The following is a 25,146-nucleotide window of genomic DNA, read 5'->3' as shown; positions in this document are numbered from 1 at the left end:
AGAAACTTGAATCCCTGCCCCCTGCTCCAATCCCTCAGCCATACATTTATCCCTCACCTCATTCCATTCCTACCGTCACTGTCGCGTGGCACAGGCAGTAATCCCGAGATTACTACCTTTGTGGTCCTTCTCAACTGCCTTCTTAACTCCCTATATTCTCCTTTCAGGACCTCTTCCCTTTTCCTACTTATGTCATTGGTACCTATATGTACCACGACCTCTGGCTCCTCACCCTCCCACTTCAGGATATCTTGGACGCGATCAGAAACATCCCAAACCCTGGCACCAGGGAGGCAAACTACCATCCGGGTCTCCTGATCGCATCCACAGAATCGCCTATCTGACCCCCTAACTATCGAGTCCCCTATTACTACTGCCTTCCTCTTCCTTTCCCTACCCTTCTGAGCTACAGGACTGGACTCTGTGCTGGAGGCACGGCCACTGTTCCTTCCCCCAGGTAGGCTGTCCCCCACAACAGTACTCAAACAGGAGTACTTATTGTCAAGGGGTACAGCCACTGGGGTACTCTCTAGTACCTGACTCTTCCCCTTCCCCCTCCTAACCGTGTGACCACCTGCCTGTAACTCCTCTCTATCAACTCCTCACTCTCCCTGACCAGACAAAGGTCATCGAGCTGCAGCTCCAGTTGCCTAACACGCTCCCTGAGGAGCTGCAGCTCGGTGCACCTGGCGCAGATGTGGACTTCCGGGAGGCTAGGAGACACCAGGACCTCCCAGATTAGAGTCTTGGCAACAGACACGCTTGGGGGGAGAGGGAGTGTATGTGAGAGAGAGAGATTTGTGCGTGTGTGTCTTGGAGAGAGGTTGGGGTGGGGTAGGAGGTGTTTCACACTGACCAAGCACAAGAGGTGTATTCCCCAGATACAGGGATAAAGGAGAGTGTTTGAGGTGTCTCCTTGATGCATGATGAGAGGCATTGATCGTGTGGATCGTCAGAGACTTCTTCCCAGGGCTGAAATGGTTGCCACTAGAGGACACAGGTTTAAGGTGCTGGGGAGTGGGTACAGAGGAGATGTCAGGGGTAAGTTTTTTATGCAGAGAGCGGTGAGTACATGGAATGGGCTGCTGGCAACGGTGGTGGAGGTGGATACGATAGGGTCTTTTAAGAGACTTTGGGATAGGTAAATGAAGCTTAGAAAAATAGAGGGCTATAGGTAACCCTAGTGATTTCTAAGGTAGGGACATGCTCGGCATAACTTTGTGGGGTGAAGGGCCTATATTGTGCTGTAGGTTTTCTATGTTTTTATGGCTATGTCCATAATAGACTGGATAAATCCGTAACCGAAGCTTTTTCTCTTCGTTTTGACCCTCCATCCACACTGAAACAGTGTTTTCCTCCCCCAAAAACAGAGCTTTTCTAAAATGCCCTCCAGAGTGTGTAAATTTGAAAACACCGGATTGGGCAGAGTAATGTGGATGGGGTAACCAGATATTTTTAAAAACACTGTCATGACATGCCGGAACAGATGGGGGCATTTCATTGTTTTCTTGAATGCAACCCCCACACAACCAAACAATTTCAGAACAGATGACAATGAGACTGAACCCAGAAGAGGTAGAAATGTACTCACCAAATACTTTGACCCATAACTTACTGAATAAATAAGTATACTCATTTAGTCCTGTTTTCTGTCCTTGCTTGTATGAAGGTGGTTTACCTATTTATGCAATTACTTCTCTGACAATAGATGTGTAACAGCTTAATATAACATTGTATGGAAATACAAGATAACACTGATGCAGACATGTTTTATACATTTAACAAGGTGCTTTTTTAATGCAACAGAGTTAGTCAGTTTTTCAATGTTCGTCGTCAGCCGGGTCATATTGTCCATGAACTTCCTGTCGGTTGCCTCCATACGCTCCAGTATTTGTTTTTTTTAGTTTTAAGTCCTCCTGCACAACAGCCAACAGCTGTCCGTCGTTTGGCAATTTCCTTTTAAGTTTTTCTAGTCTGTAACTGCACAAACGCGCACATTCATAGCGAGATTCAACACCAAACATCTCACTTGTTTTCTGTAGATGTGTCCTGCGCATGCCCAGTAGGAGGAGATTCAAGAGATTCACCAAATACCCGTTTTAATGTGGACGGAGGTATTTTCAAAAACACTTAGTGTAGACACCCATTGTTTTTACGTGAAACCGGCGTTTTCAAAATTATCCAGTATGTTTTTATGTGAAGTGTTAATGGGCTCCCCAGATACAGAGATAAAGGAGAGTGTTTGAAGTGTCTCCTTGATGTGTGAAGGAATGGCCTCCCAAGATACAAGGATAAACGGGAGTATTTGAGATGTCTCCTTGATGCATTAAGTGTTAATGGTCTCCCCAAATACAGGGATAAAGAAAAGTGTTGAGAGATCTCATTAATGCAGGAAAGGTTGACTGTCCATTTCCCTGCAGAAATGCTGCCTGACCCGCTGAGTTCATCCAGCGCCTCAATGCAGGGATGTCATTGGGATGATAGGAGGTCTCCACACCTGGGGCATGTGGTGGGTGGGGGGGGGCATAGGGTCAAAGATCACGTACTGACATTGGTGGTGTCTATAGGAAGGTTGGTGTAATGCCTTTAGAACATTTGCAACATGGTATCAGACTGCCAGAGTTATTGTGCCTCCTCATGTGTGAGGCTACTATGTTGGTTACCAGATCTCTCAAGCTGATTCCCAGGGAAATCCTCTGCCCTCAGGCCAGTTTCCATGGTTACCCACTACTGGGAATAGAAATGAAGCACAACCCCACCATGAGGTGTACACACACACACACACACACACACACAAACACACACACACACACACACACACACACACACACACACACACACCCCCCCCCCCCCCACCTGCCTACAGCTTTTTCCTCTGACCACATTACACAGTTGTGGTGTGGTGGGGGTGGGGGGTAACCCTGACCACACGAGGCATTTCTACTATCCCAACTCATCTCTCCACAACAGTCCATTTCAAGAAGTGAGTGGCTCTGCTGCAAGGTAGGAGCTATTGGTAGGTCTAGGGACTTCTGTTCAATAGGGCACAGTCCACTTGAGATTTAAAGGGCATACACCTGATGGAGATCTACCTCACAGACCCATTGAAGGTCTCCGTGAGGGAAGAGCGACATGCAACCCGACACACGCAGATAATCCCACCATTAAATCTCGGATGACAATCACAACACCCAGTAACAGCTCTATTGGCACTTACTCAGTGGGTCTGACCAGGGATACGTTTCCTAATCTCACAATCAGAGATCCTGTTGGACTTCGGATTTTCTTCAGTGCTGGCATCTTAAAGACGGAGAATCGCCTGAGCAAATTAAAGCCTGCAATCCAAGAGAGAACGGTTAATGCCATTGGGTGATAACGTAGATCTGGGCACTTCTGCCTCGCTTCCATCTGCCCTATACAGATGTGGGCCAGGGCTCAACGACCATCATTCTGCTGCTCTGCTGTCACCCAGTCACTGGGCTAGACATCTTGAATTAGGTCGTTGTCAAACTATCGAATGCTGGACCCCACACATCAGGGGAGAAAGCAGATCGGTGTGGAGGTGTCAACCCAGCAGTGGTGAAACAGCTGTCTGACAAAACAGCTGGAGCTTCCTCCTCCCATTTACAACCTTTTTTCCCCCACACTGGGAACTGTCTGATATGGCCATTGCTACACGGTACAATTAGCTTGCAGTGGCTTAATAGCAGATCAAATTTGTATCGACATTGCATTGAATTCTAGTCAACCCCTTATAGAATGGATGTGGAGGCTTTGGAGAGAGCGCAGAAAAGGTTTACTGGGATTAGAGACCATGTGCTATAACAAGAGGCTGAACAAACCAGTTGTTTTCTCTGGAGCAGCAGAGGCTAAAGGGAAACCTGATGGAGGTTTATAAGATTCTGAGAGGCACAGATGGAGTAGCGAGACAGTATCTCTTTCCCAACTTCAAAATATCTCATTCTAGACAATACACATTTAAGATGAGAGAATACAAATTGAAAGGAGGTGTGCAGGGTACGATATTTTACACAGAATGGTGGGTGCCTACATGCACTTCTTGGAGTGATGATGGAGGGAGATGTGACTGGGGAAATCAGAGGCTCTCAGGCACAAATATACAGGAAATGAAAGGTTGTGAAGGCAGAAAGGATTAGTTTAGTTAAGCATTTAAAAAGCAACTTATAGAAACATAGAAAGCCTACAGCACAATATGGGCCCTTCGGCCCACAAAGCTGTGCCGAACATGTCCTTCCCTTAGAAGTTACCCAGGATTAACCATAGCTGTCTATTCTTCTAAGCTCCATGTACCTAATCCAGGAGTCTCTTAAATACCCTATCATACTCCACCATCGCCACCGGCAGCCCATTCCACACACACCCCACTCTCTGCATAAAAAAAACTTACCCCTGACATCTCCTCTGTACCTGCTTCTAAGCACCTTAAAACTGTGCCCTCTTGTGCCAGCCATTTCAGCCCTGGGAAAAAGCTTCTGACTATTGTTATGAATGTACCACAGCTCTGAGGGGCCGAAGGGTGCGGGACCAGCCCCCTCCTTCCGGAGAATCGCAAGATCGCTATTAATTCGGGTCTTGGACCCAGGACATGAGAGACAATGCAACAGATTTGACCATTGTTCTTAGAGACACCTGTGTGAGTTGCGACTCTATAATACGTGCCAGCTATCAGGGACATGGACACCCTCGGGCAGCGTGGGGTGGGGATTGTATCACCCTACCTTGATTGACATTTACAAATCTGCCAGTCACGATAAAAAGGGGACCGCAGGAGGCAGTACCCCAGCGACGCACCAGAAGGAGACCATCGCTCATCGCTCCCGTGAGGACGGGAAGCCGTTCGGGAGCCACGTGTGATTCGGTTCCCCTAGCTTGGGGAACGAGTGGCTGATAACCCCAAAAAGGACTTCGAACTGACAACGGGGAACCCACGTTCCGGATTCAACGATTTGAGTCCAAAAGGCTGGCAAGTTTATTTTCTCTCTCCACCACGTGAGACCCAAGCGGTCCCCGAAAGGCTAAAAGCCTGCATGAACTTCAGAGACTTTGATATTTCCATCGGACAATAGTTTTACCCCTAGACAAACGATAGAGCTACTTCTTATTGTTGATTATTACTATACCCGCGCTTTAGATTGAGTATTGACGATGTATATTATCTGAATGTTTGTATTAACCTTACTTTTGTGCCCCTTCATAAATAAAAATGTTTAAAAATAGTACCATCAGACTTCAGCGGACCTCTCTCTCTTTGCTGGTAAGTGACCCAGTTACGGGGTTCGTAACACTATCCACACGATCAATGCCTCTCATCACCTCGTCTACCTCTATCAGGTCACCTCTCATCCTTTGTCGCTCCAAGGAGAACACAGAACAGAGAACATAGAATAGCACAGCAGGATACAGGCCCTTTGGCCCACAATGTTGTGCTGACCCTTGAACCCTGCCTCCCATATATCCCCCCACCTTAAATTCCTCCATATACCTGTCTAGTAGTCTCTTAAACTTCACTAGTGTATCTGCCTCCACCACAGACTCAGACAGTGCATTCCACGCACCAACCACTCTCTGAGTAAAAAACCTTTCTCTAATACCCCCCTTGAACTTCCCACCCCTTACCTTAATGCCATGTCATCTTGTATTGAGCAGTAGTAGGAAGAGGCGCTGGCTGTCCACTCTGTCTATTCCTCTTAATCTCTTGTATACCTCTATCATGTCTCCTCTCATCCTCCCTCTCTCCAAAGAGTAAAGCCCTAGCTCCCTTAATCTCTGATCATAATCCATACTCTCTAAACCAGGCAGCATCCTGGTAAATCTCCTCTGTACCCTTCCACATCCTTCCTATAGTGAGGCGACCAGAACAGGACACAGTACTCCAAATATGGCCAAGCCAGAGTTTTATAGACACGTACAAACAAGCTGGATGAACTCAGCAGGTCGGACAGCATCCACTGAAATGAGCAGTCAACGTTTACAGCCGAGACCCTTCGTCAGGACTGAAGAAGTTTGCTCCTGCCCCACAGAACTTGTATCTGCCTACCTGGACTCCGTTTTGTAAAAATCCAGTATGGCATTCCCCCTAGTTGGCCTGTCAACATACTGTGACAGGAATCCATCCTGGACACACTTAACAAATTCTGCCCCATCTAAACCATTGGAACTAATTAGATGCCAATCAATATTAGGGAATTTAAAGTCATCCATGATAACAGCCCTGTTATTTTTGCACCTTTCCAAAATCTGCCTCCCAATCTGCTCCTCGGTATCTCTGCTGCTACCAGGGGGCCTATAGAACACTCCCAATAGAGTAACTGCTCCCTTCCTGTTCCTGACTTACACCCATACTGACTCAACAGGGGATCCTGCTACATTACCCACCCTTTCTGTAGCTGTAATAGTATCCCTGACCAGTAATACCACCCCTCCTCCCCTTTCTTGCTCCCTCTCTATCCCTTTTAAAACACTGAAATTCAGGAATATTGAGAATCCATTCCTGCCCTAGTGCCAGCCAAGTCTCCGTAATGGCCACTACATCATAATTCCATGTATGTATCCAAGCTCTCAGTTCATCACCTTTGTTCCTGATGCTTCTTGTATTGAAGTACATACACTTTAGCCCAGTGGTCCCCAACCACTGGGCCGCGAGGAAACTATATGATTTGGCGATATGAGTCAGCTGCACCCTTCCTCATTCCCCGTCATGCCACTGTTGAACTTGAATACACGAGGTCATTATCCACGTGAGGTCATCTGTTGCCTAAACGCAGTGATACCCTCGTGCCAGGGATCACTGGTTGGCCTTGGGTAACCGGCCGCTTTGCGTGGCTGGCGAGCAGTGCCGTTGCTACTGGCCTGGAAAGCAGACTGATGGGCGCCGCCTCTAAACCTGTTTAGCACACCAAATGTTCGTGGCGAACCTGATGCTAAAATATTTGCAGAGAACCTAATTCGGGCTCAGGGTTCCATAAGTAGCAGAGCAGCTACCTCGCTGTGATCATCCCTCGAGCCAAACTTTTGTCGGCTGATAGATTCTACCCACCTACAAGGGGTGTATGCCCTGTCACACTCCTCGCTCGGTTGGTCGCTCTCTCTGGACTGCAACTGCCGCAGCCCCGTCACGGGGACATCCGGCCCTTACCTTGTCCTCTCACTGGTGTGTTGCAATGAGTTTATATGTTCATATGAGGAAAATATGCACTGTGTGTTTAATATCCAAACATTGCTTAAAATGTTATGATGCTATTGACTTATGAGTTATAATTGACATCACTATATTCATATGAGGAAAATATGCACTGTGTGTTTAATATTAAATTCATTAGATAAACCCTTTTAGAAATGAAATTGAGAGTATTAGCCACTTATAAGTGACTTATCGCCTACATTCCGGTCATGATTAACAGCCACCCCCCCCCCCCCCCCCCAATCGGCCGGTCCGCAAGAATATTTTCAATATTAAACCGGTCCACGGTGCAAAAAAGGTTGGTGACCCCTGCTTTAGCCCTTCTACCTTACTACCTTTACACCCTTCATTCTGCTTCTCTTTCCTCAAATCCTGTTTATATGCTAGATCTGGCTTTACTCCATGCACTATACTTGCAGCTCTCACATGACCTTTATCCTCCTCCACCTCACTATTTGCTCTAACACTCTGGTTCCCCTCCCCCTGCAAATCTAGTTTAAACCTCCCAGAGCAGCGCTAGCAAACCTTCCCGCAGATATTAGTCCCCCTCCAGTTCAGGAGCAAACCGTCCTGTCGGAAAAGGTCCCACCTTCCCTGGAAGGAGGCCCAATTGTCCAGAAACATGAAGCACTCCCTCCAGCACCAACTCCTTAGCCACGTATTTAACCGGTTACTCAACCTATATTCATAAAGCATGCTCCCAAATCCAGGCAACATCCTTGTAAATCTTCTCTGCACCTTCTCTATGGTTTCCACATCTTTCCTGTAGTGCGGCGACCAGAACTGAGCACAGTACTCCAAGTGGGGTCTGACCAGGGTCCAACATAGCTGCAACATTACCCCTTAGCTCTTAAACTCAATCCCACGATTGATGTATGCCTTCTTAAACACACAGTCAACCTGTGTAGCAGTTTTGAGTTTGCTATGGACTTCAACCCCAAGATCACTCTGATCCTCCACACTGCCAAGAGTTTTACCATTAATACTATATTCGGCCATCATATCTGACCTACCAAACTAAACCACCTCACACTCACCTGGGTTGAAGTCCATCTGCCACTTCTCCGCCCAGTTTTGCATTCTATCAATGTCCCGCAATAACCTCTGAAAGCCCTCCGCACTAACCAGAACACCTCCAACCTTTGCGTCATCGGCAAATTTACTAACCCATCCCTCCACTTCCTCATCCAGATCATTTATATTTAAAAAAATCACAAAAAGTAGGGGTACCAGAGCAGATCCCTGAGGCACACCATTGGTCACCGAAAATGCAGAATGTAGTAATAAGTTCAACACAACATTGTGGGCTGAAAGACCTGTTCGTGGGCTGTAATGTTCTGTGTTGTATGTTCTAAATTCTTCTTGTGGATTAGGGCAGGATATTAGTACCTGACAGTGTAGGATACTGATATACCAGAGGCCAGAGTCAGATCACAAACAGCTGCCAAAAAGGGACAACCTCCCAGGTGGGCTGTGCCCTGGGGAGGAAGGTGTTAACAACACAAGAGAGAACTTGCTGTGAAAGGTGAATTTAGTTAATTTGGCCTGACTGAAGCAGGCACTGTGTGTGTGGATTTTAGGCAGGTTGTCCTGGGGAAGATGGCTTCACCATCCAGGGCATGGTCCTGAGATGGAGTTTGTGTACATGTGCTACTCACCAAAGGATGTCACTATGCATGTGTAGGTTGATGTGTGTCATCACATCAGGAGACCACTGCAGCAACACTATGGGCCTCATGGTTTTATAGACAAATTTAATCCTATATCACTTGTTGGTGTTGCACAAAGGGATGGTATTTCTGAACTCTTGAATTGCTGGAGGGCTATGGGGATGGAAGGGATTACAGATTCACAGGCAAGGCTGCAGAGGGATTTAAATACAAAATTGTAAAATTTCAAAGCTATGCGAAGTTGGTGCGCCCAATTTATGAATAGACGTGATCTTGAGCTGAGACAAAAAACAAAGATTGCTCAGAAGTTGTCGAGCGACCTTGAGAATAAGATTACGGTCTTCCAATCATTTGTAATCAAGCATCGAAAGGCACATTCTTACCCACTCTCCCTGATTGGTAACATGGACGAGACACCAATGTTCTTTGATTTTGCTGGCAACCGCACTGTCAATCAGAAGGGGGAGAAAACAGTCCTTATCCAAACAACTGGACACAAGAAGCAACATTTTACTGTCGTGTTAGTGTGTATGGCTGATGGGACCAAACTACCACCAATGGTGATTTTTAAAGAGGAAAACATTCCCTAAGAAAGAAAAACTCCCGCAGGGTGTTGTTTACGTTCAAGAAGGCAGCTGGATGGACGAAGCAGGTTGCTTGAAGTGGGTTAAAGAGGTGTGGCATCGACGTCCCGAAGGTTTCAGGAAGGAAAAGTCGCTACATGTCTGCGACATGTTCAAAGTGCACTTGACAGGTAAGACAAAAGCAGCATTGAGAGCTGAAAATACGGACGTTGCAGTCATCCCCAGTGGTTTGATGTCTGTGCTCCAGCCTCTAGATGTGAGGTTAAACAAACTATTCAAAGAATTCATGTGTCAACAGTGCAACGAATGGATGATGTCTGGAAATCAGTCATTCACTCCAGCGGGAAATATGAGGGCCACATCTCTAGCTACAGTTTGCGAGTGGGAAGTGCAACCGTGGGAGGAAATGAAGGCCGAGTGCATTGTGAAGGCCTTCAAGAAGTGCAGCATCAGCAATGCTTTGGATGGCACTGAAGATCATTTGCTTTGTGAAGAAGATGATGGAGATTTGGCAGCCAGTAAAGCTGCAAATGACGATGTCGAAGCAGAAATTAACAATCTTTACGATGATATGATGACTGCCAAAGAATGGGACACGATTTTCAGAGAGTCAGATAACAAAGAGTGTGAGAGTTTCAAGCTCTGAACATTTGACGACAACAGTGTGTACAAATAAATTGAGAAACAGAATGTGTTTTGTAGATCTTTTCTTTGGGTAGATTTCATAAGCGTTTGTATTTTCTTTTGTATCTGACTCAAAAAATGGCCAATAAATACGACCTGCCTTCCGTGTATTCATTTTTCCAAAGTTGGCACCCTCATTATAAGCTGACCCCCTAATTTTAGGACCAAAATTTAGAGCTAAATTCTTGGCTTATACACCGGAATTTACGGTAGATGCTTTCCAAAATACCCTGGGAGAGTGAGATCTTATTGACATGGACAGGGCCCAAAAGTGCTTTGATCTGTAGCAAACACATCTAGCAGTGTACAGCAAGCATGCTGACCACAATAAGATCATGCAGTTCATGTGTGTTAGATTTAGGTGAATGAAGCAGAGAGAGGTCTGAAAGACAGTGACCAGATCCAAAGGAAGCACTATCATAGTGATGCATTCACCAAAGTCTGGGCAGTGGGATGTGAGTGAACAGACCCCAGGAACCAGCGTAAGAGCTGGAATTGGAAGTAGGAACAGAAGCCAGCCAACTGACTCATCTTGTCTGCTCTTCCATTCCATAAGATCATGGCCAATCTGGCCATGGACCCTACTCCACTTACCTGTCTTTTCCCCATAACCTTTAATTCTCTGCAATACAAAAATCTATCTAACTGTGCCTTAAGTATATTTAATGAGTGTGTTGCCCTTAAGGCATTCGTTTAGTTTATTATATTTTCCCTTTAGTAATTTGTTTGTAATCATTTTCTAGTTAAAGTTAAGGTTGTTGAAAGTAAATTTGTTGTCTGTGATATATCTCGGCATGCGATGACGTCACACTCGGTTTCGCCGCGTCTTGTGGGAAATACCGGTTTGGAGAAACGGGGAGGAGGGGGTTTGTGTGTGCAGGATCAGCGCGAGAAAAGTTTTCTTTCTACGCACTAGAAACATCATAGAAGCAACACCGTAGGTTCATAAGATAATCGATATGTTGAAGTAAAAATGTTAATGCTGATTCTGTTAAAAGTAATGATGGTTGATAAAGTTTATGTTCTTTGTTATTTAAAGAGTTGCAGATAGTTTGTGTTGAAGTGTATTTAAAGCCAGTCGATGGTGTAGGTAGATTCTGACTGTATGGTGTACTTTAATGTAATATAGTTTGTTGTAGTTTTATTTTTGCAAGTATTTATGATGTAAATGTGATGCCAAGAAGGAAACAAATACTGTATATATTTTGTATTGTTTTATCAACAGTTTTCACCATATGTTAATGTGAAAGAGTGAACAGTAAATGGTTAATCTTACTGGGATCGCGCCTCATTGACTCCGGTTTATACTTGGCGTTTAGTTCAGAGTTTTTACACCTGTAGGAGAACACTACAATGAGATCTCTTCCCTGCACAGAGAGTTCTGAAGATTCACTACTTGTTGGGAAATGCAGGTTCTCATTTCTGTCCTAATCTACTCCACCAAATCTTGAGGCTATATCCCCTAGTTCTAGACTCATTTCAGAATGGAATCAATTTTCCTGTCTCTATCTTATCTACCCCTTGTAAGATTTTCCACTCAGTTTTCTGAATTCCATTCAAAATTGTCCCAGATGACTCAATCACTCTTTGTAGGCTAATCCCTCATCTCCAGAATCAACCTGATGAACCCCCTTTGCACCACCTCCAAAGCCAGTATCTCTTTCCTCAAGTACGGAGACCAGATCTCTAAGGTTAGGGTGCTCACCAAGGGCAGTGCGAGACATTAACCTAACCATGCATTATGTGGCCCGTGGCCTCAGCAAAGAGGGTTGCAGCAACAGTCAAGAGGAGACTAATCACTGGAGACAGTTAACAAGAGATGGTTACCTGGAACGTTAATGTACTGCTCCTGGTTGCGAATTTTCCATCCATCACCATGTACACGTGGGCACGGAACATCTGGAAAAGGAAGCTGTATGAATGAGTCCAGGTACTGACGCTCTACGGCCATACACAGAGGAAACAGGTTGCATTTAGTAGCCTCTTTCACAACATCAGGTTATCTTACTGTACCATCAGACAATTCAGTACATCTGAAGTCTAAGAAAGCATGATGATCAACTTCTACTTACAAAATCATCACAAATAATAGATCTCTTCGAGGCAGGTTCCATGAGTTTGCGCCTTGGGCAAGACCAGAATACCATAAGATACAGAAGCAGAATTAGGCCATTTGGTCCATCAAGTCTGCTCTACCATTTGAACATGGCTGATCCATTTCCCTCTTATTAACATCATTCTCCTGCCTTCTCCCCGTTACCTTTTATGCCCTGACTTACCAAGGACCTATCAACCTCCACCTTAAGTATATTCAGTGACCAGGCTTTCACAGCCGACTGTAGCAAAGGATTCCACAGATTAAAGAGATTCCTCCTAATCATTCAAAAATGGACGTGCCTCTATTCTGAGGTTGTGCCCTCTGGTATTAGACTCCCCCATTATAGGAAACTTCCTCTCCACAACCATTCTATCTAAGCCTTTCAACATTCAATATGTTTCAATGAGATCCCCCCTCATTCTTCTAAACTCCAGTGAGAACAGACCCACAGCCACCAATCACTCCTCATATAATAAGCCTTTCATTCCTAAAACCATTTTCGTGAAACTCCTTTGAACACTTTCCAATGTCAGCCCATCCTTACTCAGATAAGGGCCCTAATCTGCTCACAATACTGCAAGTGAGACCTCACCAGTGTCTTATAAAGCCTCAACATTACATCCTTGTTTTCATATTCTAGTCCTCTCAAAATGAATGTTAACATGTATTCGCCTTCCTCACCACTAACTCAATCTGCAGGTTAACCTCTAGTGAATCCCGCATGAGGACGCCCAAGTTCCTTTGCACCTTGGATTTTTGAATTGGCTCCCCATGTAGAAAATAATGTATATTTTTATTTCTTCTACAAAAGTGCACCACCATACACTTCCTGACACTGCATTCCATCTGTATTTCTTTAATCATTTGCCTAATCTGAGTGCAGCCTCTCTGCTTCCTTAAAATTACCTGCACCTCTACCTATCTTCATATTGTCCACAAAGCCATCAATTCCTTTTTCCAAATCATTTACATACGATGTAAAAAGAAGTGGCCCTAATTTCAACCCCTGCAGAACACCACTGATCACCGGCAGCCAATCAGAAAATTATCCCTTTACTCCCACTTTTTGGCTCCTGCCAATCCGCCAATGCTCTATCCATGCTAGCGTTGTTTCTGTAATACCATGAGCTCTTAATCTTGCTAAGCAGCCTCATGTGCAACATCTTGTGAAAGGCCTTCTGAAAATCCAAGTACACAACAACCACACATTGTCATTTGTCTATCTTGCTTGTTATTTCTTCAAAGAATCCCAACAGTTCTGTCAGATAAGATGGTTTCCTTGAGGAAACCATGCTGACTTTGATCTGTTCTACAATGCGCCTCCAAGAAACCTGAAACCTTGTCCTTTACAATCAAATCCAACAACTTCCCAACGCTGACATCTGACTAACTGGCCTATAATTCCATTTTCTTCAGTGAAGATTGACACAAATTAGTCAGTTCATCCACCATTTCTTTGTCCCCCATTACTGCCTCTTCAGTGTCATTTTCTGGTTCCAATAACGACTCTCACTTCTCTTTTACTCTTTATATATCTGAAAAAACATTGGTATGCTCTTATTATTGGCTAGCTTACATCCACATTTCATCTGTCCCCTCTTATGGCTTTTTAAATTTGCCCTCTGGTGGTTTTTAAAAGCTTCCTTATCCTATAACCTATCACTAATTTTTGCTCTATTATATGCCTTCTTTTTTACTTTTATGTTGGCTTTTACTTCCCTCATCAGCCACGGTTTTATCATCTTGCGTTTCAAATATTTCTTCTACTTTGGAATGCATCTATTCTGAACTTTCTGAATTGCCCCCAAACCCTCCAGCCTTTGGTGTTTTGCTGTCATTCCTGCTACTGTCCTCTTCCAATCAACTTTAGCCAGTTTCTCGCTCATGCCTCTGTAATTCCCTTTACTCTACTGTAATGGTGATAGAATTGGTTTTTGCGTCTCCCTCGCAAATTGCAGGGTAAATTCTATCATATTATGATCATTAATTCCCAAGGGTTTCATTACCTTAAGCTTCCTACTCACAAGGAACCTACATCTTTCAATCTTATGAGATAGGATTTGATTTCAATGTTTTACCAAGAGCCACATCACCCCCTCCACCTACCTGCCTGTCCTTTCAATACAGTGTGTATCCTTGGATATTACAGTGTGTATCCACGACTCAAGTGATGCCCACAATATCATACCTGTCAATCTCTAACTGTGCTATAAGATCATCTACCTTATTCCCGGCATTTAGATATACCATCTTCAATCCTGTATTTGTCACTATTTTTGACTTTCTCCCTATGTCATCCCACTGACGTCTCACTGCACACTTTATTTGTATACTAACTGCCCTACCCTCGGCCCTATCACTCAGTTTCCCATTCCCCCCTGCCAAATTAGTTTCAACCCACTCCAACAGTTCTAGCAAACCTGCCTGCAAACCTGTCTTCCTTGTGTAACCCATCCTTTTTGTACAGATTATGCTTTCCCCAAAAAAGATCCCAATCTGAAACCCTGCCCCTTGCACCAGTTCCTCAGTCACACATTCATCTGCCAAATCACCTTATTCTTATGCTCACTGACACATGGCACAGACATTGCTGCCTTGAAGGTCCTGCTATTCAGCTTTCTACATAGATCCCTAAATTCTCTCTTCAGGGCTTCCTACTTATGTCATTGATGCCAATATATACCAAGACTTCTGCCTGTTCTCTCTCCACTTTGGGAATGCAGTGGACCCAATTCGAGTCGTCCCTGAACCTGGCACCCAGGAGGCAACATACCACCTGGTTGTCTCTATTACGTCCACAGAAATCTCATGTCTACTTCTTTAACTATGGAATTCCCTAACACTACAGTAGTCCTCGTCTCACCACTTGCCTTATGAGCCACAGCGCCATACTCAGTGCTGCCGCGGCTCACTCCAGCCCCCCAACATAGTGGGTTATTTATTATTGAGTAGAACAGCCACAGGGGTACTCTGTACTGGTTGCCTATTTCCTTTCCCTTTTCTGACAGTCACCCAGGTACCTGCCTCCTGCGACTTAGGGGTGACTACTTCCCTTAGCTCCTATTCATCACCTCCTCAGTCTCCCATACGAGTCAAAGGTCATTGACCTGCAGCTCCAGTTCCTTGACACATTCTCTGAGGAGCTACGGTTCAGTGCATCTGGCACAGATGTGGTCACACCCCAATGCTCTACTCTCTGTATACACATGACTGTGGCTAGGCATAGCTCAAATACCAACTACAAATTTGCTGATGATACAACCGTTGTTGGTAGAATTTCAGGTGGTGACGTGAGGGCATACAGGGGTGAGATAGAACCAATCCTCATAGGGGGATCAGAAGTGGAGAGAGTGAGCAGCTTCAAGGTCCTGGGTGTCAAGATCTCTGAATATCTAACCTGGTCCCAACATAATGACGTAGTCATAAAGCGGCTATACTTTATTAGGAGTTTGAAGCGATTTGGCGTGTCAACAAATTCACTCAAAAACTTCTATAGTTGTACCGTGGAGACAGGCTACATCATAGTCTGGTATGGAGGGGCTACTGCACAGGACCAAAAGAAGCTGCAGAGGGTTGTAAAGCTAGTCAGCTCCATCTTGGCTACTAGCCTACAAAGTACCCAGGACATCTTCAGGGAGTGGTGTCTCAGAAAGGCAGCGTCCATTATTAAGGAACCAGGGCCTGTCCTTTTCTCACTGTTACCATCAGGGAGGAGATACAGAAGCCTGAAGACACACACTCAGCGATTCAGGAACAGATTCTTCCTCTCTGCCATCCGATTCCTGAATGGACATTGAAGCTTTGAACACTACCTCACTTTTTTAATATACAGTATTTCTGTTTGTGCACATTTTTAAATCTATTCAATATACGTAATTGATATACTTGTTCATTTATTATTATTATTACTATTATTTTCTCTCTCTCTGCTAGATTGTGTTGCATTGAACTGCTGCTGCTAAGTTCACAAATTTCACGTCACATGCCGGTGATAATAAACCAGATTCTGACCCTCTGTGTAAAAAGATACCCCCTCACATTTCTCTTAAACATTTCAAATTTCACCCTTAATCCATGACTTATAGTTCTAGTCTCTCCTCATCTCAGTGAAAAAGCTTGCTTACATTACCTTAATTGTACTCCTCATAGTTTTGGTGTACTTCTATGAAATCTCCCCCCATTCTTCTACAGGGAATAAAGTCCAAACCTATTCAACCTTTCCCTAAAACTCCCAGTAACATCCTTATGAATTTTCTCTGTACTCTTCCAGTCTTACTGATATACTTCCAATGGAACGCAATACTCCAAATTTGACCTCAGCAATGTATTACACAACTTTAAAATAGCATCCCAACTCCTGGACTCAGTATTTTTCTTTGGACAGGTCCCAAGCATCTGCCCCAGGAAGGTAACCCACCACCCGAGATACACATGCAGGCATGTGTAATTTGAAACTAGGTATGTAATGCTTGTCACTGAAGGTCATTGTGCAGGCCAAATCATTCTGTATACTAAAGCCGAGTTTTATAGGTTTTTGATTAGAAAGGGTAAAAACGGTTACAGGGAGCCCACAGGAGAATGGGGTTGAGAAGGATAATAAATCAACTATGATGAAACGGTGGAGAACACTTGATGGGCTGAATGGCCTAAACCTGCTCCTATGTTGTATAGTTTTACAGAAAACATGTGTGGATAGAACTAAGGAACAGTAAGAGCAAAAAGACCCTAATGGGTGTTGTCTACAGGCCACCAAACAGTAGCATGGATATTGGGTGCAAGTTGAATAGGGAGTTAACGTTGGCATGTGGCAAAGGTAATATCGCAGTAGTTATGGGGGATTTCAACATGCAGGTGAACTGGGAGAATCAGGTTGGTGCTGGACCCCAGGATAGGGAGTTTGTAGAGTGCCTACGGGATGCATTCTTGGAGCAGCTTGTACGAGAGCCAACCAGGGACGAGGCTATTCTGGATTTAGTCTTGTGTAATGAACAGGATTTGATAAGCAACCTTGAAGTAAAGGAGCCATTAGGACATACATGCCAAACTCAAGGCCTGCGGGCCAAATCCGGCCCGCGGTGGAATTATCTTTGGCCCGCGAGATAATATCTAATTACTATTAAAGCTGGCCCCAGTAATCGAAGCGCCTATGGCGTATGATATGGCTAATGCTGAGTTTATTCAGGTACCAGGTTTTCAGGGTTTTTAGTGTTTATTCGGCAGTCTTGCTCGGCAGTCTTCTTCATAAGAAATGGAATTTGTAAAGTGAAACACTTTGTAGTTATAGCAGAGACTGAGACACATGAGAGCAGGCTGAAAAAACGGAGGCAAAGAAAGCTGCGTTCGCAAGAGTCCGACTGATCCGGCCCGCATGAAGCTGCATTTTGCTCAATCCGGCCCGTGACCTAAAATGAGTTTGACACCCCTGCATTAGGAGGTAGTGATCATAATATGATAAGTTTTTATCTGCAATTTGAGAAGGATAAGGGCAGATCGGAGGTGTCACTGTTGCAGTTGAACAGGGGAGACTATGGAGCCATGAGGGAGGAGCTGGCCAAAGTTAACTGGACTGATATCCTAGCAGAAAAGACAGTGAAACAGCAATGGCAGGTATTCTTGGGAATAATGCACAAGGTGCAAAATCAGTTCATCCCCTGGAGGAAGGAAGGATTCAAAGGGGGGAAAGGGGCCACAGTGGTTGACAAAGGAAGTCAGAGATTGCATAGCATTAAAAAAAAAAGGAAATATGACAGAGCTAAGGTGAGTGGGAGGACAGATGATTGGGAAATTTTTAAGGAACAACAGAACTTAACTAAAAAAGCAATACGGGGAGAAAAAATTAGGTACAAACGCAAGCTAGCCAGGAATATAAAGGAGGATAGCAAAAACTTTTTTAGGTATGTGAAGAGAAAGAAGATAGTTAAGAACAATGTTGGGCCCTTGAAGAATGAATTGGGTGAAATTGTTATGGGAAACAGAGAAATGGCAGAAGAATTTAATAAGTTCTTTAGATCTGTCTTCACTAGGGAAGACACAAGCAATCTCCCAGATGTATGGATGGGCCAAGGACATAGGGTAACAGAGGAAATGAAACAGATTGACATTAGGAAGGAAACGGTGATGAGTAGACTGATGGGACTGAAGGCTGACAAATCCCCAGGTCCTGATGGTCTGCAGCCTAGGGTACTAGGTGCATCCTAGGTGGCCCTGGAAATTGCGGATGCATTGGTAATCATTTTCCAATGTTCCTTAGATTCAGGATCAGTTCCTGAGGATTGGAGAATGGCTAATGTTATCCCACTTTTTAAGAAAGGAGGGAGGGAGAAAACAGAGAACTATCATCCTGTCAGCCTAACATCAGTAGTGGGGAAGATGCTAGAGTCCATTACTAAAGATGAAATAGTGGCATATCTAGATAGCAGTGATAGGATTGGGCAGAGCCAGCATGGATTTACCAAGGGCAAATCATGCTTGACTAATCTATTGGAGTTTTTCGAGGATGTAACAGGAAGTTAGACGGGGGAGATCCAGTGGATGTAGTGTACCTTGATTTTCAGAAGGCATTTGATAAGGTCCCACATAGGAGATTGGTGGGTAAAATCAGAGCTCATGGCATTGGGGGGGAAGATATTGACATGGATAGAAAACTGGTTGGCAGATAGAAAGCAAAGGGTAATGGTGAATGGGTGTTCCTCAGAATGGCAGGTGGTGACTAGTGGGGTGCCACAGGGCTCGGTATTGGGACCACAGCTGTTTACGATTTACGTCAACGATTTAGATGAAGGCATTGAGAATAACATCAGCAAGTTTGCTGATGATACTAAGCTGGGTGGCAGTGTGACATGTGATGAGGATGTTAGGAGAATTCAGGGTGACTTGGATAGGCTGGGTGAGTGGGCAGATACTTGGCAGATGACATTTAATGTGAATAAGTGTGAGGTTATCCACTTTGGGAGTAAGAACAGGAAGGCAGATTATTATCTGAACGGTGTAGAGTTAGGTAAGGGAGAAATACAAAGAGATCTAGGAGTCCTTGTTCATCAGTCACTGAAGGTGAATGAGCAAGTGCAGCAGGCAGTGAAGAAGGCTAATGGAATGTTGGTCTTTATTACAAAGGGAATTGAGTACAAGAGCAAGGAAATCCTTTTGCATTTGTACAGGGCCCTGGTGAGACCACACCTGGAATATTGTGTACAGTTTTGGTCTCCAGGGTTAAGGAAGGACATCCTGGCTGTAGAGGAAGTCCAGCGTAGATTCACGAGGTTAATCCCTGGGATGTCCGGACTGTCTTACACAGAGAGGTTAGAAAGACTGGGCTTGTACACGCTGGAATTAAGGAGATTGAGAGGGGATCTGATTGAAACATATAAGATTATTAAGGGATTGGACAAGATAGAGGTAGGAAATATGTTCCAGATGCTGGGAGAGTCCAGTACCAGAGGGCATGGTTTGAGAATAAGGGGTAGGTCATCTAGGACAGAGTTAAGGAAAAACTTCTTCTCCCAGAGAGTTGTGGGGGTCTGGAATGCACTGCCTTGGAAGGTAGTGGAGACCAATTCTCTGGATGCTTTCAAGGAGCTAGATAGGTATCTTATGGATAGGGGAATCAAGGGATATGGGGACAAGGCAGGAACCGGGTATTGCTAGTAGATGATCAGCCACGATCTCAGAATGGCGGTGCAGGCTCGAAGGATCGAATAGTCTACTTCTGCACCTATTGTCTATTGTCTAAAACAGTAGCAGGACTAGGCTGGTTGATCCCTCAAACATGTCCTACCATTTGGTACAATCATGGCTGATCTACCTCAGGCCTCAGCTCCTCTTTTGTGCCAGATCCCTATTGCCTTCAATTCCCTGATCTTTCCAAAACGATTCCACTACCATTTCAAATACTTCTAATGACCTGACCTCCATAAACCTCCAGATCAAAGAATTCTAGTGATCCATCACCCTCTGCAAGATCTGTGAGCTAAAGGAGACCGCATCAGACAGACTCTGCAACAGACTGAGCTGGACTACAGAGGGAGGGGGGCTGAGGAAGCATCGTCTAAGCTAACACACACAGAATCTATGATCATTGTTAGGAATAATTACAGCAAGGGTTAGTTTCTACCAGAGAGAATTAACTTGCTTCTAGGTTCATGAGATTATTTTATTTCTCTTTGCCAAAGGGTACTTATTTAGTGATTACAGCATCCCAGAATACAATATTACAGTGCTTCAAGGTGCGCACTATTTACATTTCCAAACACGGTCACCACTATCCAGAATGCACTCTTATTTCTGAATTTTCTCCCAGTTTAGAAAATAGTCTATGACTTTATTCCTTCTATTAAAGTGCATGAACATACACTGTGTTCTATTTACCAGAACCAGAATCAGGTTTATTATCACCGGCATGTGACGTGAAATTTGTTAACTTAGCAGCATCAGTTCAATCCAATACATAATCTAGCAGAGAGAGAAAAAAAATTAAATAAAATCTAATAAATAAACAAGTAAATCAATTACGTATATTGAATAGATTAGTAAAAATGTGCAAACACGTAAATACTGTATATTTAAAAAAAGTGAGGTAGTGTCCAAAGCTTCAAAGTCCATTTAGGAATCAGATGGCAGAGGGGAAGAAGCTGTTCCTGAATCGCTGAGTGTGTGCCTTCAGGCTTCTGTACCTCCTACCTGATGGTAACAGTGAGAAAAGGGCATGCCCTGGGTGCTGGAGGTCTTTAATAATGGATGCTGCCTTTCTGAGACACAGCTCCCTGAAGATGTCCTGGGTACTTTGTAGGCTAGTAGCCAAGATGGAGCTGACTAGCTTTACAACCCTCTGCAGCTTCTTTTGGTCCTGTGCAGTAGCCCCTCCATACCAGACTATGATGTAGCCTGTCTCCACGGTACAACTATAGAAGTTTTTGAGTCATTTGTTGACATGCCAAATCGCTTCAAACTCCTAATAAAGTATAGCCACTGTCTTGCCTTCTTTATGACTACATCAATATTTTGGGACCAGGTTAGATACTCAGAGATCTTGACACCCAGGAACTTGAAGCTGCTCACTCTCCACTTCTGATCCTCTATGAGATTGGTAAATGTTCCTTCGTCTTACCCTTCCTGAAGTCCACAAACAGCTCTTTCATCTTACTAATGCTGAGTGCAAGGTTGTAGCTGTGGCACCATTCCACTAGTTGGCATATCTCACTCCTGTACACCCTCTCATCACCACCTGAGATTCTACCAACAATGGTTGCATTGTAAGCAAATTTGTAGATGGTATTTGAGCTATGCTTAGCTACACAGATAATACCACTGTTTTGCCCTCCCTACTAATCTGTCCCAGTCCTTCCGCAGACTCACTGCTTCCTGTTGTTTTTCTAAGAACTACATGCCATGGTGGACGGGACAGGACTACTTAGAGACAAATCATATGGTGCCTTATCTCACAATCAGGATCAGGCCTTACCTTTGCGTGTTGCCAGTTCCCACGTGCTGGAATGTTCTGCTGTGACAGTCACCCACAGTATGGCGATACCAAGTGGCCACATGACTGTACTGATGCCCATCAATAATGCTCAAACATTACCTGGAATAAAACAACATTATTTTGAGTCCCAGGTCAATACCGTCACCAGAAACGTGTCCTATTGGGCAAATTGTACCACATGAAGTAAATCTCCTCACGATCTGTCCCACACTCATCCCCCTTTATTCAACAGTCACATTTGTTTCATGACAATCCCATTACACAAGTGCAAGGTGATTGATTGTTACTCCAGATCTGACACAGCACAAAAAAAGCAAAAGATAATAATAAAAACACAGTAAGCATAAATACACATTACAGCTTGTCAACATAGACTGACTGTATGTCCATAAAGTGACTGTAGGTGACTGATGGAAAATAGTGGTGGGGTTAGTGGGTGGAGGTGTTGATCAGCCTTACTGCTAGAGGAAAATAACTGTTTTTGAGTGTGGTGGTCCTGATGTGGATGTTACGTAGCCTCCTGCCTGATGGAAGTGAGACAAACAGTCCATAAGTAGGGCAGGTGGGATCCTTCACGATGTTATTGGCCCCTTTCGGTATGTCTGTCCTTGATGGTGGGTAAGCTGGTGCCAGTTTTGTCCGGCCGTTGTAGAGTCTTCCTGTCCATCACAGTGCCATTTCCAAACCAAACAGTGATGCAGCTGGTTAGGATGTTCAGCACATCTGTAGAGTGAATTGAGTATGGATGTGCAAAGTCCAGCTCCCTTCAGTCTCCTCAGAAAGTAGAGACTTTAGTAAGCTTTCTTCACTGTGCAGGATGTACTCTGGGACCATGAGAGGTTGTGTGAGATGTGCACTCCCAGGAGTTGAAATGGCTGTTCCGCCAATGTAAGGAGGGTCTGAGTGGGACAAGTTCTGCTGACCTCATTTTTTATATAATTTATATAAATTCTCACTTTAGTCACAGAGACTTTTAAAAGTACAGCACAGAAACAGGCCCCTTGGCCCATCTAGTCTGTGCTGAGCCATTTAAACTGCCTGCTCCCATCAACCTGCACCCGGACCATAGCCCTCCATATCCCTACCATCCATGTAACTATCCAAACTTCTTATAAACATTGAAATCAAGCTCACTTGCATTGCTTGTGCTGACAGCTTGTTCCACACTCTCAAGACCCTCTGAGTGAAGAAGTTTCCCCTCATGTTCCCCTCAAACTTTTCACTTTTCACCCTTAACCCATGACCTCTGGTTGTAGTCCCACCCAACGTAAGTAGAAAAAGCCTGTTTGCATTTACCCTCTCTATACCCCTCATAACATCTTTCCTGTAGGTAGGTGACCAAACCTATACACAATACTCCAAATTAAGCCTTATCAGTATCTTATATACCTCATCAATTCAATATAACAGCCCCACTCCTGATTTATGAAGGCCAATATACCAAAAACTTTCTTTATAACCTTATTAACCTGTGACACCACTTACAATGAATTATGGACCTGTATTCCCAGATTCCTTCGTTCTACTATACTCCTCAGTGTCCTACTGTTCACTGTATCTGACCCACCCTGGCTGGTCCTACTGAAGTGCAACACCTCATAGTTGTCTGCATTAAATTCCATCTGCTATTTATCAGCCCATTTAGTCAGCTGATCCCGTTGTAAGTCTTAACAGTCTTCCTCGCTGTCCACTATACCCCCCCCCCCCCACCAAATTTTGGTGTAATCCACAAATTTGCTGATCTAGTTAACCACATTATCATCCAGATCATTCTAGAGATGACAAACAACAACAGACTCAGCACTGATTCCTGTGGCACTCCAATAGTCCCAGGCCTCCAGTCAGACGGGCAACCATCTACTACACTCTCTGGCTTCCCCCTCAAGGCCAATGTCTAATCCAATTTACTCCCTCATCTTGAATGTCAATAGACTGAACCTTCTTGACCAGCCTTCATATGGGACATTGGCAAATTCCTTACTAATATCTACATAGACAATATCCACTGCCTTGCCTTTATCACCATTCCTAGTAACCTCCTTGAAATACTCTAAAGACTGGTTAGACATGACCTACCACGCATGAAGCCAAACTGACTATCCTTAATCAGTCTATGTTTATCCAAATATTCATATATACAGTCCCTTAAAATACCTTCCAATAACTTTCCCACTACTATGTCAAGCTCACATACCTGTAATTTCCTGATTTATTTTTAGAACCTTTCTCAAACAGCGGAACAAATTCCGCTATCTTCCAATCCTCCAACACCTCACCGGCTTAGCTAAGGATGATTTAAATATGTCTGCTCATCCCTGGCAATTTCTTCCTCCCGCAGGGTCCAAGAGAACACCTTAGTAGGCCCTGGGGAGTTACCCACCCTAGTGTGCCTCAAGATGTCTCCTCCTCTGTAAGGAGTCATGAAGTTGATGCCACTTTGCGTCACTTCTATAATCTCCGTGTCTATTTCCTGAGTTAATACAGATGCAAAAGATCTTCCCCATCTCTTTTGGCTCCTCCTGTTATCTATCATCTTGGATCTCCCCCCTCCCCCTTCCACTTTCAAATCTCTTACCATCTCTTCTTTCAGTTAGCCCTGACAAAGGGTCTCAGCCCAAAACGTCGACTATACTTCTTCCTATAGATGTTGCCTGACCTGCTGCGTTCCACCAGCATTTTGTTTGTGTTGCTTGAATTTCCAGCATCTGCAGATTTCCTCATATTTGTGTCCACACCTGGATTATCATTCTGATCTTCCAGGGGACCAATTTTGACCCTTGCAATCCCTTTGCTCTTAACATTCCGTAGAAGTCCTTATGATTCTCCTTCACCTTGTCTGCTAGAGCAACCTCATGCCTTCCTTTAGCCCTCCTGATTTCTTTCTTTAGTGTTTTCTTGTATTTCTTAGACTACTTTACCATTTGTTCCAACCTAGCTATACCCACAATGCACCTCCTTTTTTTCTTAACCAAAGCCTGAATATCTCTTGAAAACAAGGTTCCCTATACCTGTTATCTTTACCTTTTATTCTGACAGGCACATAAAAACTCTGTACTCTCAAAACTTCACTTTTGAAGGTTTCTCACTTACCAAGTACACTTTGCCAGAAAACAGCCTGTTCCAATCCACACTTGCCAGATCCTTTCTGATACCATCAAAATTGGCTTTTCTCCAACTTAGAAACTTAACCCATGGACTAGACCTATGTTTTTGTATACTTAATTTGAAACTCATGGCACTGTGATCACTTGATGCAAAGTGTTCACCTACACTGGCTTCTGTCACCTGCTCTCTGATTCCCCAATAGCAGATCAAGTATTGCACATTCTCTCGTTGGGACTTCTATGTACTGATTAAGAAAACTTCCCTAAACACATTTGACAAACTCTATCCTATCTAGTCCTTTTATAGTATGGGAGTACCAATCAGTA

General features: G+C 44.2%; 1 protein-coding gene across 7 annotated transcripts in view; it reads right to left on the bottom strand.

Moving 5' to 3' along the window:
• Nucleotides 1-25,146, bottom strand: part of LOC140719770 (uncharacterized) — a 411,496-nt gene that overhangs the window by 341,928 nt on the left and 44,422 nt on the right. For all 7 annotated transcript variants that reach the window (XM_073034626.1, XM_073034628.1, XM_073034629.1 and 4 more), the window contains exons 2-4: nucleotides 21,695-21,814; nucleotides 11,967-12,038; nucleotides 3,218-3,335 (exon numbers count right to left, since the gene is read on the bottom strand). In XM_073034626.1, coding sequence (XP_072890727.1) covers nucleotides 3,218-3,335; nucleotides 11,967-12,038; nucleotides 21,695-21,794 — 290 coding nt within the window. In that variant the 5' untranslated portion in view covers nucleotides 21,795-21,814. The remainder of the gene's footprint in view (nucleotides 1-3,217; nucleotides 3,336-11,966; nucleotides 12,039-21,694; nucleotides 21,815-25,146) is intronic.

The sequence above is a fragment of the Hemitrygon akajei genome, chromosome 32 (genome assembly GCF_048418815.1).
Source record: "Hemitrygon akajei chromosome 32, sHemAka1.3, whole genome shotgun sequence".
Lineage (NCBI taxonomy): Eukaryota > Metazoa > Chordata > Chondrichthyes > Myliobatiformes > Dasyatidae > Hemitrygon > Hemitrygon akajei.
Note: the sequence above shows the minus strand (reverse complement) of the source record. Positions and strands in the feature narration are given on the sequence as shown.